Consider the following 18,563-nt stretch of genomic DNA (forward strand, 5'->3'; position numbering starts at 1 on the left):
AGCGAAGAAAACTAAAGCTTCTCTCTCTCTCTCTCTCTCTCTCTCTCTCTCTCTCTCTCTCTCTCTCTCTCTCTCTCTCTCTCTCTCAGGTGGAGTGTGTATCGCTCAGTCTTTGAAGATTCCTCGCGAGCCAAGACCAGGAGAGTTCGACAAGATCATCCTCCGTCTAGTGGAGACGCCCAACGCCCGCGCTGTCATCATGTTTGCCAACGAGGACGACATCCGGTGAAAACATTTTTTTACCTGCACACATACAATATTTTGTGGGGAAATTCCCGGTTAGTTTTCAGTTGAGGGGGATACTCCTGGAGCAGTTGGAGAGCTTAAGGAGTTACATGGTTAATATTATTATCATGATATTATGGCTCAGTCTGTAGAACATTTAAAATAACTACAACCAAAAAAACTAAAGTAGGCCTATTGTGTTTAAAGCTTTTCCAGAGAATAAACTTCAAAGTCTAAAGATACATGTGTAAAACTGTAAAAAAGCTCCTCCAAGTTAGGAGACGTTCAACGGACAACTATGACCTGCAAAAGTTGGATCATGTGTCTGACGACAGAGGCAGTCAAGCATCGGTGCTTCTTCCGTTTTGTTTTTTTTACCAGCTGTCCTGTTGACACTTATTATCTCTTGAGTTTAATGAGTAATAGATCTGCCTAACACCCAATACAATATCTACATCTGCTAAGCACACTGACGTGGATATTAATAATATTTCTGTGATAGTGCACAAAATACAAACTGATAATAATTTGCTGATTTTTTTTTTTCTGAAGGACAGTTCCAGCTTCTCCCCAGTTCATGTGAAATATAGTCTCCAAATATGGAATGGGACACACGCGCACACACTTACTGTGTGATTCAGTTCATACTTTCTTTATCTGAATGTTCTCAGTATATTTAATCAGTTCATCCACCAACTGTTCAGAGCAGATTAAGATAACAAGTTTCCAATTATGTGACTGAACTGAGAGCTTCTCTCTCTCTCTCTCTCTCTCACACACACACACACACACACACACACACACACACACACACACACACACACACACACACACACACACACACACACACACACACACACACACACACACACACACACACACACACACACACACAGATTCACTCCCCCAGTGTGACAGCTGATGTTAATCTACAGCTCTGAATCACAGACACACACACACACACACACACACACACACACACACACACACACACACACACACACACACACACACACACACACACACACACACACACACACACACACACACACACACACACACACATACACAGAAAACGTTACTCATCCTGAGACCTCACAGAGACAAGAGGAGACACATGAGACAGTGAAGGACCAGACCAATCACCTCTCATGTCTCAAATGTGAATATATACGAGAAAAACAGCGGCTATCTCGGCACATATTTGATAATTTGACATGAAAGTTGGTACAGTCTCCCTCAGGGTGAATTGTCACTTTGCTGATACTTTCATTTAGCACCATCATCGGGTCAAAAATTGTATCTGTTTATGAATAGATATATGCAAAACTTGCAATATTCCCATTAGGGTCAGTTACACTTTGTGTTTAGCGTGGTGAACATGAACAAAATCATTATATACACTTAACTTCAATATGTTAGTATGGTATAGTAGAAGCCTTGTCTTGTTCCATCAGAAAATGTTCTGCAGTTTATATCAAGGGGGAAATTAAAGCCGACTCTCTATTTTCATGTCTCATTTGTCACTTGTGATGCTAAAAGGCGAATCCTGGATGCAGCCAAACGCAACAACCTGACGGGTCACTTCCTGTGGGTGGGCTCTGACAGCTGGGGCTCCAAGATCTCCCCGGTGGTCCAGCAGGAGCGGGTGGCCGAGGGCGCTGTCACCATCCTCCCCAAGAGGGCGTCTGTGGACGGTGAGGCGGGAAAACGTAGCGCTGAGCGGCAGGCCGTGGAGCAAACCTGACACGCATTTTTGAAGACATTCAGAAAGGAGATCATGATTGTAGTGACATTTTTCCTTCTTTTTGGCAGCATTCGACCGTTACTTCAAGAGCCGCTCTCTGTCAAACAACCGCAGGAACGTCTGGTTTGCTGAGTTCTGGGAGGAAAACTTTGTCTGTAAGCTGGGGATGCACGGCAAGAGGCCCGGCAGCCCCAAGAAATGTACAGGTAGGACACAGGTTTGTCTGTCTCTCTGTCTGTCTGTCTCTCTCTTTCTTTCTTTCTCCGTCTTCCATCTCTACCTCCTTGTTTCCTTCTATCTCCCACTTTGCTTCCCTCCACTATCACCTCCTTCCCTTCTCTTAACTTCTTCTCTGTCTTTTCCTTTCCTTTTCTAAATTCTCCTTTCCCTTTTTCCCTCTTTATTTTCTTCATTCTCTGTTTCCCATGCTTCTTCATGTCTTTCATCCATCTTTTGCTTCCTTGTTTCCTTCTTTCCATTCTTCTTTTTTTGTCTTTTGCTTGCAACACTTCTCCTGCCTGTGTTTTTTCTCCTTGCTTTCTCCTCTATCGCCTCCTTACCTTCTTGACTTGATTATTTAACCTTTTCTACAGTACGTTTTTCTTTCCTCTTTTGCTTCACTACATGCTCCTTAAGGTCCCTGCATTTCCCTTTCTTTCTCTAACTAATTATTTCCTTCTTTACCTCCTTCTGTTCTTCTCTACCTCCTTCTGTTCTTCTCTACCTCATTCTGTTCTTCTCTACCTCATTCTTCCCTTCTCTAATTCATCATTTCCCTCCCTGCCTCCTTTTCAGCCTATCGTAATGTTATTTTTCCCCTCTGTGATTCAGATGTGGGTCAAACATGGAGGCTCAGTATCTTTGACCCTTAAAGCCCTTTGAGGCTGATTTGTGATTTTGGGCTGAATTGACTTGACTTTACTGAGAAGAAAACATTTACTTTTTCTCTGTATAATTGTCTCCGACCCTTCAAAAACTCTCCCTTCTGCATCACATGCACACACAGCTCCTTTAATCTTTTCCCTGAAGCACCGACCGGAAATCACATCATGGAACTCTAATACGTCCCCCTGCTTTCACTCTGCTCTTCCCCTGCAGTCAAAAACCTCCCAAACTACGAAAGCGTGATTAGGTTAAATTCTATGTTGCTGACTCAGCTTTTCTCAGGCAGCTCAGGGTGATTTCTAGGGGCAGATACAAGAAGTAAACCATGTTTTTTTTTCTTTGCTGTAGCTGTTGCAGTGTGAGGAGCTTCTGTTAGTGCCACTCTTAGTTTTACAAAATGCTCTCAGTTTCTTCACTACTTTGAGTAAAAGTACCACAATGTAAGAATCTTCATTTACAAGTAAAACAAAATTTTACTTAGGTGCAAAGGTATTATTATTAATTGTACTTAACGTATGAAAAATACTTGTTCGGCAGAATTATTGGAACATTATTAAATGCTGAGGAGTCCATTGAGGGTGTAGCATGTTGAGGTGGAGTTCATTTTAACTAATTCACATGCTTTTGTTAGCTTAATCCTTAATAAAAATGTCCCTCATGTAAAGTAATTTTATGGGTTAAGTCAATCTTTTGCTTTAGAGGAAATAGAATGGTGTGATAAGTACTATATTTGCCATTGAAATGTAGAGAATTATACATAAAAAGTGACATCAAGCTTCCACTATAGTAGAAAATCACCAACATTCTGTGTTTCCCCGATGTTGTTCTATGAGTAGGCGGGGCAGGAGGTCCCAAGACAATGGTAGGAGAAACAGTAAAATTATACTTAAATAGTGATACCAAAATCTAAAATAAATACATTACAGATGAAAGTTTTGCATTCAAATTCCTTCATTATATATAGTATTAGATTATATTACAGTATGTTATCTTTACTGTTGTAGCTGGTCCAGATAGAGCTACTTTTAAATACTGTACACACAGACAGTTTTGTCCAGTGGTTCCCAACTTTGGGGTTGTAGCCCTCCAAAGGGTCACAAGATAAATCCCAGTGATCAGGAGTTGATCAAAGGAACAGTAAAAAGAAGTCCTGGAACAGACATGTGAAACAATATGCAGTGCTAATTTATTATAATATTAATAATACTATTACTGGTCAAAAATAGACCTCTAATTACATTTTTAACAAGTTATGTGTTTGCTCGGTGTCTCCATCCGTCCCATGCTTGTGAACGCGATATGTCAAGAATTCCTTGAGGGAACTTCTTCAAATTTGTCACAAACATTCCCTTGGTCCTAAGGATGAACTGGTTCGAATTTGGGGGATCAAAGGTCAAAGCCACAGTGACATCACACCATCAATTCTCGTGAACTTGATATTTTAGGAACGCTTTGAGGTAATTTCTTCAAATGTCGCTCAAACATTTACTCGGATTCAAGGACGAACTGAATAGACTTTGATGGCCAAAGCTGAAGGTCACTGTTACCTCGCAACTGTCCCATTTTTGTTAACACGATGCCTCAGAAACAGGAGGGGGAGATGGGGATCGTATTTAACATTCAGAGCCTGATTTACTAAAAGTCTGCCTGTGTAAAATCTGGTGCAAACTCCACACCACCCACAACAATATGTCCAAGCTGATCTACCAACCACGTGCAGTGGGGATCGCATCTTTCAAATGTGCAATTTAACACACGTTGTCCATTTTGCGTGTTTGCCTGCATGCATATGTAATATTGCGCGTTTCCACCTGAAGGTGCAAAATACTGGGAGGGAACATGCAAATAGAACAATTTAGCACCCGCAACAATATTTACTAACCCTGAAAGTAGAAATAGGAGAAGTGATTGTTGTGTGTTTTAGTACGACTGAAAGGTATTAATCAGGAGCGCAAATCTGGAGAGACGGCTGCTCTTATTGTGGTGAGAAGGAGACGCAGAGAAACTAAAGAATACGAAGAGAACGTGGTTTTACACCCGTGGAAACATTTTTGAGATGTCAGAGGGAAAAATGATTCAGACATATCGTTTGTCCAGCGAAGACATTTCAGAGTTATTGAACGAACTGAATGATGATTGACAGCCAACAAGATGGAGGAGCCACAAAATACGAGCAATGTCAAAACTCCTTACGACTCAGCATCGTCCTGCCTCTGGGTCGTTCCAGCGTATCTCTGCTTGGATCTCCCACCCAGTCCCGTTAGTCAGGTGAGCTGTAACAGGTCCTGAATGTGTCCCGCAGAATTCACAGGTAGCTTCATCAGGTTCCCGAGGCACTGAATGAAAAGTCACCTGCTCATCACAGAGATCTGGACCTGCCGATCGGTGTTTGTCAGAGGACCTCATCCACCGTCCCTCCTGTTTTATTGCCGACGTTTTATTATTAAGCCTTCTTTTTGCCTTTTTGTTTTTCCCACAGTATTTGTCTTTCTTGCTGATAATCTCCTATATAGTGTTTTGTCCTTGTTATATTTATATTTCATCATTTTAATGGGATCAGATTTCCTTTTCCTTTTGCGGTCGCTCTGTTTTCCTTTGCTGGAGTCCCATTAACGCATGCAAACCCCTCATTTAAATAAAGCAATTTGCACCTGATTTCAATGTCGCAATTACTCTTAAGAATTCAGCCGCAAAACGGTTGAAAAACAAATGTGCGAACTTTTGGAAGGAACACGCAATTTAGTACCCGTTATTTGAGATCTTAGTAAATCAGGCCCTTCGTCGGATACTGAATTGGTAACACTAGTTTTGAGTGTTAAACTTGACAATGTGCTGATTGTATAGATATTTTTGCGCTGTTGGCTTGAAGATTTGTGTGAAGCGTTTAAGATTTAGAATTTCTTCTCCATATTTTGAGCATTGCTTGCTGTTGAGTTCTATCAGACATAGCTTTATTGGCCAAGCATGTGAACACATAAGGATTCCTTTAACATGTGAACCTCAATCACATTTGAAGTGATGATAATAATTATGCGGCTGTCGATTTGGCACGGGCACAATTTGTTTCCTTTGCCTCCTTCCATCTTTTCACTCGATTTCTTGTTCTTTTCTATGAGTGGGAACAACAGGAGCTGCTGATAGATTCATATGTCAGCCACACCAGTCTGATCTGATGTCTGCTTTTTTATTTCGAAGGAAAGAACCATCGGACTGTGACAGCGTGATAGGACAACCCTGTGCAGCTCTTGGTAGGAGTTAAGCTGTGTGATAGGTCATAAGCGAGGCTGCTGACATTTTTCCATGCTCAGGATGGTTTTGCGTTTGTCGGACTACATGCTGTGTACAATAATTTGGTTACAAAAACAAACCGCAGCTCTTCCAGCAGCATTGCAGATTAATTATTTTTGACAATGAGGGAGGAACAGCCGACAAACACAAACTTGGCGAATCAGCACTTTGTTACTTTGTTCAACAGAAAGTTTCAGTGGCTGTGAAAAACAAGTTTATGAGAATTATTGCAGTCATGGAGACAACACAAAACAGAATGATGAAAACATGACACTTTAAGCCTTTAGAGAAATTTTGTGTCAACCTCAACTTATAGTTCAACCTTGGAAATGATCAAACCTGCAGCGGCACTCTTCCATTAAAACCTCTACATGAGCGAAAACACATTGTTTCCAGTTAGTTCATTTACTGTAGCGAGTTCACAGCACACAGCATAAAAGCCTGATGAAAGCACCTGCTCCCTGCTCATCCTCTTTGATGTTTCTGCCTCTTCACCATTGATCTAATCATCACCTGCAGACTGCTTCAATAAATCCGTTATCTCAGCACACAAAGATTTTGTTTCTGTTTTTTTGGGGCATCTTCTCTGCACTGCCAGCCGCCGGTTTTCTCTTCTCTCTCTTTGTGTTTTGGGAATCAGTGCTGGATAAATTGTGATGGCATCTGCTGCCAGCTATTACAGTTTGCCCCAGCCATGTTGTTGAAGCTAAGATGACATATTGAATATCTGTATATAGGCTATATAATGCCTGGGTGGGGAAGAAAAATGTCCCTTACAAGACAGGCGCACCGGAAAAAGTCATGAACTTCCCCTGTGGCCAGTTTAGCCTGACCTACATTCACAAGGAACTCAAAATAATAAGGGATTATATTTTCCTGTGACCACTGAATGATGATGGGAGCAAAAATCCCCAGAACCTGAGAGGGGAAGCCATTTAATCCCAGCTGTCCAGCGTCTCTTCCATGTTGGAGGGTTAACAGGGTCTGTTGTCTCTTCGGGTCGTTCCAACACTCGGCCTCCATTTGTATTCATGAGCTGGATTTGTGACCACTGCTGACTGCCAATTAAAATGCTGAATAATCATTTTGGAGCCAAACCTCTCAAGCCCGTGACACAAAGAGCCTTTGGCACCCTTTTGGTTGGTAATTAACCCTGCATTCATTCTATCATGCTAAATGTAAGAATGAATATGAACAAGTGTTTTTTAAGAAGCAGGAGATTATTCAACAGTATCCAATGAGAGCTTTGAGTTAAGATACTTTCAGATGGAACAGATACATCTGATTTCCATAGAAAAGCTAGCATTTACAAAGCAAGCCAAAAAGAACCAAAACAAGAACTCAGAAAAATGAAAGAACAGCAATTGAGTTGGATCGGTCTGTGCTTCGGTTGGTGAAGTTTCACCATCTATTCTTCTGTTGTCATATTCTTATGAAACATTGGATATGTCAGTGAGCCACAACTGACACAGTCCACATTTAGTGTGTCACCTTTGCAGTAGCTAAATATTCCGATTTTCAAAGCGTAAAGGCAGCCTGCAAGATGGCTTTGAATATTGGATTAGTAAAGGGGCAGGTTCACCTCTGTGGTCCAAACTGGCATGAACCAGTCCTCCCAGTCCTGCAGCCCAGACTGTAGCACAGCAGGGATGCCAACACAGAGAACTTGAGCAAAAAAACGCTGAGCAAATGTTGAAGCAGGTTCAATTTTTGTCAGATCGTAGACAACATAATCCAGCCAATCACATATGCAAATAAGCATTCCTGATAAATTCATTTGGAAGGGGAATAAAGTCATTTTTATTCTTACCACATGATCATTGTGATGACAAATAGAATGAATGCTCAGTGTTATGAAAGTTATATTTTGAAGTTTAAAGTCAATAATGTGTTACTCAAAGTGGACTTCCTGGATCACATTCCATGTCTCTTTAATACCCCGCCCTCACCCACCTCACCAGCAAACCTTGTGGTGTTTTCATGCAGAGCTGTTTTCAGCCAAAAGGGCAGCTTCATTTCTTTGTGGTCATTAGCAGGAAAAAACAAAATGAGAGCAAAGACACAACGGGTTGAAATCAAATAGAATTTCAATGTAAAATCAATGTGTTCTTCACACCTGTTGTCTTCTTCACTGCTTCGCTGCTGACAGATGACTTCACAATAATTGACGTAAGGCATCAATAATGTTTGCATTCATAGTGTATAAACTCAAAAGACTTCCTCAGATTACAGTTTTTAAATGGTTTTAAAGTCCTGATTACCCATCATCCCTCTATCGTCTGTCAACAGAAACCTGTAGTTTACAACAAGTCCTAAATAGACCAGTGACATTGAGTTGGGTTTTTTTTAGTACAAGGCTCAGTCTGTTGCAATAATTAGTCGCATATTTATTTTCAAGAAACTGGAAATTATATTAATATACAGTGGCTTGCATCAAAATATGCTTTTTACCTGATGTACCACTTTTATTAAACTAATATAAACTGCTGAGTAATTAAAAATGGGTTGACTGCTGAAAGACAAGACTCTCTTCTCCCTGTCTGTTAGATTATCCATGATACAGGTTCAAAATGATAAAATGATTGACAATGACAAACAAAAACGTTTTGATGGGTGATGGAACGTGTTTATAAATCAGACCTACAGTTACCAAAGATCCAATCATTTGGCAGAACATATATAAAATCTAAACTTGTTGATTTTGACACTGAGTTAAAAATGTTGTATATAAAACTGCTGCAATGAGAGCAGTACAATCAGATGCAGACTCCAGTTCTTTGTAAGACAGAGGTGTGTTTTTTCCTGATACTAGACGTCTGCAAGGAATGGTCTTGTGTGTCCTCACTCAGACGCCTTGTTCCTCAAACTAGAAAGAAGACGCATCAAGATTAAAGACGGGTAGGATTTTTTGGATCAAGCAAGAAATGATCAAATAGTGGAATTGGGTAAACCTGTGGACTTTACGAGACATTTGAAGGTGTACAGTGGGATCTGGCAGCAGGATGTCAGCAGCAGATCCTTTAAGTCCTGTAAAATGGGAGTTTGAGCCTGTATACTTTAGATTTGTTTCGGCACATCAACCAACATCCTGTTAGCAGTTTGTGGATCCCTGTTTATACCGCTGACCAGGAGCACCAGAGAAGATGTTGCCGTCCTGTTGTCTTGTCTACAATGTTAAATAACCAAGACCCTGACCATGGTAATCAATGTTATTCTTAAATATTTCTGGGTGAGTGCATCTTTTTCTTGAAGTTTGGATTCCTAGCTGCTTTCTGTGCACACACAATGAGAAAAAGCCAAGTTGCCATGCAGATATCATGCAAGGCAGATGAAGGACAGTTTCAAAGGTGGTGAACAATCCCAAAAAATGATTGCGTAAAAAAAAAAGCAAGATGAAAGTGGATTCCACAGGGGTAAATTGAAAGCTGCTGAGCCTGATCTGAAAGGAATTTTTGTTCTCCTCTCGAGTAATGTTCATCTCTCTGCTGAGTCTTTACCTGCTGACTGAAGAGTCCCCCGCAGCAGCATGTAATCCTGCCTGATTCAGGAGGACTTCCTCTTTGGAACAGTTGGCCACTGAGGGCCAAATCCTTTACAAACATGGCGGACACACGAAACAGGATTTGGGGAAGGTGTAGGGTAAATACAGGCGCAAGCGTCGGCCTCCCTCCAGCTGCAGACAAAGGTGAAACAGCAGAAGAACAGCGTCAGCACTCTGAGAAAAGCTGCAGTGTCCCAGCTGAAGCAGCTGATAATGCTGTGAGTCTTTACCTGAGCTTTGATCAGGCTGCTGCTGTCAGGATGCAGATCTCAAGTGATTGTGTCAGAAGCTCCAGATTGAGTTTTGGAGCAGAGTCATCACACAAACAGACAAAGAGCTGAGTCAGCAGGTCGGCATTGTGTTTGTGTGTTTGTGCGCGTGCGTGTGTGTGCGTGCGTGCGTGTGTGTGTGTGTGTGTGTGTGTGTGTGTGTGTGTGTGTGTGTGTGTGTGTGTGTGTGTGTGTGTGTGTGTGTGTGTGTGTGTGTGTGTGTTTGCAGTATCTTTCTTTCAGAGCTGTCAAGAGCTGTGAGCTCAGTGCCGAGAGGCTACAAAGTGCCTGTGTGTACCAAAGTGTGTCTGTATTGAGTCGTGTGTTGTGTATGTATCACCTGTCGTTAGTTTAATGTTTTCATTTAGAAAGAAAAGAAGTTACTTTACAGGGACGAAGCTCAAGAAAGAAAAAAAAGGTGAACACCACAGAAACATTTAATAGGGCAGATTCATTTTATGGTGGAGCCAAACCTGCACATCTTCATAAAATGACTTGTTTTTTTGAAGAGCTGGAGGGATGGGCAAAGGTTGCTTATTTGCTTTCTGACATAGAGTTAAATATGACGCCACAGTCTTCATCTAGTTAGTTTAGCTTAGCAAAAAGACTGGAAACAGGAAAATATCCAGGATTGCCACGCCTAAAACTTACAAAATCCACCCACCGATAGTGGGTTGGCCCAGACTCCTCTGAGTTATCTGAAAAATATACACGTAACACACAGTGACATAATCCTTTGTAATAAATTGAATTGTCATTTTTTAGGTGTTTGTACAGATTAAATAAACATAATTTATTAGACAGAGTCAGGCTAACTGTTTCTGTTTATATGTTAACGGTATATAACTCCATTAACACTGGAGTCTTATATTTACCAGCAACCTGCCTTCTAGAAATTATGTTCACATACAACTCGATTACAACAGTAAATATGTTTTAATTCACAATGTAATCAGTGTACATTTCATATCAATGTAATGAGGAAATGTTAGATGATTAATAAACTGGGAAAGTTGCAAATACGATGATACTTAGCGTAGTAGTGATACGCTCACTGACAATGTGCTCTATCTGATATCTTACAATATTGTACAATATCCATGACTACAGTATACAACTTTTTATAGTTGTGTAGAGGCATGTGGTTGCACGTGGCTAAACGTGGTTAAACATTCGAGTCATTTTACCGTCAAATGTTCCAAAAACGACTCCTTTTATGTGTGTCCATGAAGTAGCTGTAGCCACAGGCAGTCTGTAAACATTTCAGCAACACAGAATTGCACCGACCTCATGATTTTGTCTTCCTTTCTACACCAGAAGTGGGGCAGTGCTGTGCATGTTAGCACATTTCTCAGCAGCACAATGTACAATATCATAAATAGTTGGTTCAGCAAATTTACGGTCATCATTTTGTGTTGAGTCTTTTCAACAATATGTTATAAAAGAAAAGTGTGTGAATGTGGTTGTTCAAAACATGTATGGATAAAACATTTCTTTACCCGGAACACCGGGATTCATTTAGTCATGTTCACCCTTACATGCACTTTGCTTTTTGAAAAGATAATTATTGTGTAGCATGGCAATTATTCCAAATTATATTGCCAAATATATCTACTAAAGGAAAAGTTGTTTCATCCTTTTGAATTAGTTTTATTCTTTTTAATCTGATATCTGTTGAGATAAATCCAGATAACGATATTTTTTTTAAAATTAGAATACTAGGTTAATCCTTTTTGTGGAAATACAAATCTAAATATCCTGTTCATTTAGAAAAATAGATGTTCATTTGATCATTTTTTCTCATTTGATAAGACATTCATCCGGCAGGCTTCAGCCCCACAGCGGACTGTATTCCAATGATCCAGCTCATGTTTTGAACTTCAGAATACTAACAGCCTCTACACTGTTTCTATGTTTAAAATTCAGAACACATTATCTATTTATTTTGTTGGGTGTGTCCATTTACATCAGCTCCTATCACTGTTTTATAATAAGACCCGAATACAGAGACACATCCTTTTGTTTCTGATGTCAGTCTGGACATTAATTCCTGAGCAGTTAAGTCCTGCAGCTGTAAATCATCTTACATCAGGAGCTTAATGACCTCTGTGGCTGCATCGATTCACTTCATGAGGCAGAAAGAAAACAACATCTTCACCAAATCACAGCTATCAACTGTTTTCACTAAATTGAGGCTGTTCTGTGTTAAAAGCAGCTCAGATTGATTTTTGCACCACAGGTTGGAGACTCCTGACTCTGGAAGCTGAAAATGTAGACACATTTTGAGAGTGTGTGATATTTTTGACTTGAAGATGAATTACGATCACAATTTGTCTCTGAAGCAGGAAACCAAACCCACCAGGAATGAATGTTCCCGGATAATCTTTATCCAGGCCTTATAAGATAGTTGTAGAAACAGTTTTTGAAATAAAACCTCTTTGGAAAGTTCGAGGGAAAAAGTGTTTGTGGTCAAATTCATAGATGCCTAAAAAGTGACGTGGCGCCCCAGCTGGACCTGATTTGGTAAAGGTTTCATCTTCAAAAAGCAATTTGCACATTGTGAATCCCAGAGAATCATTATGTGGGAGAATAATGTACAGACTGTATTTTTAAGAATAAAAGGTATTTTTGTATGTAGAGGCACCCAAGTGTGTCTATGCGATGGTAACACTGCACAACTTTGATTCCAGCATGGGGCGACTATGTATATCGTCCAACCCTTTCTCACCCCATGTTTCCAGTCGGCCTCTTCCCCTGTTGTCTGTCAAATAAACGCAAAAATGTCCATCCTAGTCTTGAAAAACATGGAATGCTGGAAAGTATCATATCTCCTCAGTGAAATGTAGAGGATTGGTATGAATTTATTTACATTTCATCTTTAACCAAGACCGCAAGCTTTCTTGAATTGTAACCAAGTGATTGAACACCTAATATACAACTTATAACCATGAAAAAAAAACTACAAGTAGATATTGTTAAGGATTCGTACGTTAGATGTGCAGATTAAAATGCTAAAAAAAACGTTTTCTTTTTCTCATTTAAAAATGGAAAAAAGAAAACAGACTCTCTCAAAATGTATCTGAAGAAAATTAGTATGACAGTGAATATTCTGTATAGTTAAATCTATCAAAGCAAATTTAAATGTATGTGAAGCCCAGCATGAATGAAGGACTTTATTTTGTTTTTGTGTCATGCCAGTGGAATGGTCCATTTCATAATAGTACCACACATAATACAACACGGCAGATTCGTAAGCCAAACTCTGAAACAACATACATGTGTGTGGGTTTTTAAACGTCGGTCTACAGGGGAAGGACGAGGGCGCCTTAATTGTAATTAATTAGGATAATTAAATATCCATGAGATGCAGGTGGCAGCTCCGAAGGTGATGCTCCCTGAAGCTCAGGAGTTATCCAGTACATTTAACACTGCTGCTTCGTCTGGGCTCCTCATCTCCTGCCAGATCGAGTGTCTCGCCTTGAAAAAGAAATGCAACACTATATTTATACCCCAGCCACCCGCCCTGCCCGCCTCCTCAACACTCAGATGGGGGTAAATTTGATAAAAAATAAATAAAAAGAACATTAATTTTTTTTAAAATAATTTTCTAATCCTGCATCTCTTCCTTCATTTACACATTCACCATGAAACAGACATATCACGTAAAATACATTTAATTTATCCTTTGTTACCAATGACTTAATAATTACAAATACTGTTGAAGTAAAACATATACCAAATTTTAAGGAGATAGCTATAAGGATGAAAAATATGGATGAAAACATCCCTGAATTTATTGAAAAGTACCTCCATTACATAATTTTGGATTGGTAAATTAATGGAATATTAAAGCATATGATTTCATATTATTTTTATAACAATATATATTTCATATAATAACATATATAATTCATTATATTGTAAGGGTTCAGTATCCAGTAACCTATTTAATAGCTTTACTCGGATTTGAGGTAAAATAGTGGAAACAGGAATAGGATGTACAGTGAACCCTCGCTATAACGCGGTTCACCTTTCACGGTCTCGCTGCTTCACGGATTTGCATCGTGCATTGAAATCACATTACGACTATATGTAACGTAGATATATTTCATGTCCAGTTCTATCTATTTCAATTGTAAAATAAAGGTTACTACTTCACGGATTTCGCCTATCACGGTTTCTATTTGGAACGCAACCCCCGCGAAAAACGAGGGTTCACTGTACATTACAGTATTAGTGGGTTCTTAAAGTGTAAAATAAATTACATTATACAAACACCCACAAATTTTAACCTTGATTTCTTCAATATAGTAAAATGCCATTGGAGTGACTTTCGGTGTTATTTGGTAATTAGCTTTTTGCAAATACACCAGTAAAAACAGTGAATATATCATCAAATAATCAACCTCAAGAATGTAGTCCCTGAATTTGTAGTCTATTTGAAAAATGTAAGACCTTTTTAAAGTCCAAATTATTGGGCAGCTCTCGTTTTATTTGGTCAATTTTATGAATCATTATAGACCTGATTTATGAATCATTACATTCATTTAGTTTATCCAGTAATTATCACTTCAAATATTGTCAGAAATAACTCAATAACTTCATTATCAATGTACAAACAATTGAATTTGAATGTAAATGAAGGAATTCCGTTTGAAGTGAAGCACTACAGCAGAAACACATGACACCGTGTTTCCAGCTTTCAGCCGAATCACCTGCATCAGGCTAAAAACATCTTTGTGAGGTCCTTTTCTCAGATGAGATCCTTTTCTTCTCTGAAGGTCAAAAGCGGAACCTTTGTGGATGGTATTCGTCACTGATCTCCGTGACCTCCAGCCGATGGATTCCCTGTCAGCCTTCCATTGATTGTGATCTACCCTATAATTAGAGCCCTGTTTGTTTGTGTGCGACCGGCGGCAGTCGACAGAGACGCTTGTTTGGATAATGGGGACAAGTGTGTTGTTTCATCATTCAAGTGAAGACTTACAAGTTAGAGTAGGAGACTGAATACTAATGTTATCCTATATTGCACCTCTCAGGGCACAACCTACACTCGACCAGCACTTTGCTCATTTGTCGGGTTCTGCTTTGTTTTTACTTTTAAATATTTTTTGCAGAGTCACGACGTGTCCTCCAGGCATTTGTTGTTTATTGGACAGTTTGCGCTGTAATACAAGAAAATATGTAGATACCATCTTGATATGATATGATGAGCCATATTAATGTAAAACAAAACGAGACAAAAAAATACCAAATTATTTAGTTGAGTGCATTTTTTTAATATTTTGGCAAATTTGCACAATTTAAAAATGTCCGCAATTACTTACAATAGTAGCTGTACTGGTTTTTAATATTCTCATAGACGTGCAGACACTCACTGAATTAGTTTGATACATGCCTGATTCTCAGGCAACTTCTGAAGTGACATGAAGCATCGTTTTTTTCATAAATTTTAATGAAATAAATGGACTTTCATTTGTGATAGTCATCAGAAAGTATTATGGCCCGGGGAGATAATGTGTGAAATAATGTGTGAAATGAACACACACTATCACTGAAGATCACTAAAGGGAAATTATTGTTAAAGACAGCCGCAATCAGGCAAAATAAGTCGACATAACATTTGCTTTGTGGTGTTTGTGTTGTCCTGTGTACGAGTAGAAGCTGAGGAAGTACCCAGAACTTGTATTTGTGTATAAATATGAGTACTACAGTAAATTACATAAAGTAAAATTTTGAGCATTCAGATCCAACACAGCAAATTCACATCTTTGGAATAAACTCTCTCTGAGTTCAAATCAACTCTGTTTGCTTGTACATGTGAGACCATCAAATGCACTCTCAAGCAGAGTGGAACTCTTTTGCTGGAGTTGATCTTTTAACACTTTTCAGGAGTTAAACCTGAACTCTGGGAGTTAAAACTCGACTTGCATGAAGAGTAAAATTTTACTTTAACCTTGAATTGTTTGAATATGAACTCTTTCACAATTTTAACAGTCAACACTTAAAAGCCTTTATTATTTGACATTCATGGAGTTACAATTTCATCACACTAAAAATGTTTTAGGTAAGACTGACTACAAGATCACAACATATTCATCACAAATAAATATTTAACAATGGTGTGCAGTGTAGTTATATGCAGTGTGCAACAATTAATGCTGCATGAAAACTTTATGTAACAAGTTGTAAAATGACCAACATATTTGTGCCACTGTGATTGGTATATATGTTACGTTCCTACCTTGTACACTTATGGTTTTGAATGATAGCCCCATTTTCTTTATCATTACGTCTTCATTGAAATATTGGTAAACAGCATGTTTTAACAAAACAAAATATAATTTCTGCCCATCACTTTGATTTAATTTGGTTGATTTATTCTCAAAAGTTACAAAGAAATAACTAAGGCATCCTGGGAAATGCTAATACGGCAACAAAGCTGTGCAGTCAACACCGGGAGTCGTGTTGAATCGTGTTCCTCAACACTCGGCGAATAAACACCAGAATATTACCCACCAAAGAGTAACACTGAACACAAGCTGTAGTCTAACTTAGAAAATAAACTCCCAAAATCAAACTCTTTGTTTAACTCCAGGATATTTCATTCCAGAAATTTGCTGTATAGGAAGTACAGTGAACCCTCGCTATAACGCGGTTCACTTTTCGCGGTCTCGCTACTTCACGGATTTGCATCGTGCATTGTGTTCTGCATTCTGATTGGCTGAACAGTCTCTCCGCTTCTTCTCTACCTGTTTGTCAATAACGTTGCGGTTTAATATGTACACGTACGTAAAACAGCTTGCCAAATTAAAAATAATCGATGGTGGCATGTCGGTTTATAAGAATCTTTTTGCCCAGAAGAAAAAAGAGCGACAACAACTACCGATAACTATGTTCTTCTCTCGAAAAACCACACCTGCACCGCCGGCTTTAGAAGAAAGAACCGCTGCAGAGCGGAGTCAGGATGCAGCGGCTCAGTCAGAAGAGCAGTGAAATACACGAGTCACTATTTGTCCGACTGTACTTTGTATTTGTTTTCATAATCATTTTTCATTTCCTCCCGTTCTAATCCAATGACTCGGGTCGCAGTGGGGCGGTGCCGATCTCAGCAATTTGAAGCCTTCAGCTCGTATTGATGATTAAAATTATTATTTTACAGTACAGTAGTTATTTGTTAAAAAAAACACATTTATACAGTACTTTTATTTGTTAAACAAATGCTTGGGCTTGTAAAAAGGTTTTGTTCTTTGGTTTCAATGTATTATGGAGTATTTCATTGTATAATAATTGTAAAAAAAATAAAGGTTCCTACTTCACGGATTTCACCTATCACGGTCTCTATTTGGAACGTAACCCCCGCGAAAAACGAGGGTTCACTGTACTGCATTAGAAAAAACAATAAACTCTCTCAAAAGTTATCACAAAGGCAATCATTTAATCTCCCGTTTCTACCATCACCAGGTAAACAGCAGAATTACATATGGAAGACAAAGTCAGCCATTGTTTGCTTGAATGTCCCGTGTCCTTTTTGCCACAGCATCTGAGCCAGTTCAGCAGTCACCGTCAGTGTTACTCAGCATCACCAAATGTTCTCCGTGTAAATCAAGATGACTGGAGTTCATTAGAAACTGTAATCTAACTTAAAACTTACTACAGGATATACAGACCTCATTTCTCATACTTTTATTTCCTGTCACTAATATAATATAGAAATGACATTCAAACCTAAACTATTTGTAGAAAAAGAAAAAAAAGATTTGTTTTTTCCCCAAGCAAATGATAATGGTAATGATAATGATAATAATACAAAATAATAATGATAATAATTCACCAAACCTGTTATTATTGTTTCGGTCACAGAATCATCTTTTTTTTTTTCTTTAATGGTAAACGTGCCAGCCGAGAGATGCCATCACACGTCCCCAAGAAAGAATGTGTGAACAGACACCCCAGTGCAAAAGCAAAGACACATATGACACACTCTGCAGCAGTGGGAGGTGGAATTAAGTCATTTCACAGCCATTAATAACCAAAAACCAATCAAAAAGAAAGATGACCACAGCGGACATGATGGCTGAACTGGAAACTTCACCACCAACATGAGTGCTGAGTGAGTCATGTAAGAAGGAGGGAGGAAGATTGGCTGAAGGTCAGAAAAGAAAGTGACAAACGGAAAAGAATAACCCAACAATAACATAGAAGTTTACGTTTAGAGTCTAAATTATATATTTCCTGTCCTTGCTGTTTGCGGAGTGTGAACACTATAAAGTGAACTCACGTTAAGAGTTTTATTCAACAAAAAGAATACATAACACTAAGTTACATTGCGTGTCTCACCCCAAATCCCGGACTTAATGCTTCAAAACAGCAGTTCACAAACCACTAGATGATGTCATGGAGATGGATCCGTTTTTTTGTGGGGCTGTAATGAAGATTTCAGTCGTTCTTTAATGAAACAGGATGAGGGTGTTTTACTGTGTCACAGTTCTCTTGTCAGTAAGGAGAGGAGGACGAGTTTCTGTTATTTAGTGGATACCTTGTTTTCCAACTTCCCACCTAGAGACTCAACAAACACAGTTCCACCAGAAAACAGACTTAATTCTAT

At 39.0% G+C, this 18,563-nt stretch overlaps 1 protein-coding gene across 1 annotated transcript in view; it reads left to right on the forward strand.

Annotated features, from left to right (window-relative positions):
* The window catches only part of LOC138633114 (metabotropic glutamate receptor 8-like), a 159,802-nt gene that overhangs the window by 94,242 nt on the left and 46,997 nt on the right, over positions 1 to 18,563 (forward strand). Inside the window, exons 3-5 of the mRNA XM_069719154.1 lie at positions 90 to 225; positions 1,768 to 1,922; positions 2,041 to 2,178. Of these exons, the coding sequence (XP_069575255.1) occupies positions 90 to 225; positions 1,768 to 1,922; positions 2,041 to 2,178 (429 nt within the window). The remainder of the gene's footprint in view (positions 1 to 89; positions 226 to 1,767; positions 1,923 to 2,040; positions 2,179 to 18,563) is intronic.

Source organism: Brachyistius frenatus, unplaced genomic scaffold (assembly GCF_029030835.1).
Source record: "Brachyistius frenatus isolate BFR_SWC_R1_liver_20210118 unplaced genomic scaffold, ASM2903083v1 Contig_208, whole genome shotgun sequence".
Classification (NCBI taxonomy): Eukaryota; Metazoa; Chordata; class Actinopteri; family Embiotocidae; genus Brachyistius; species Brachyistius frenatus.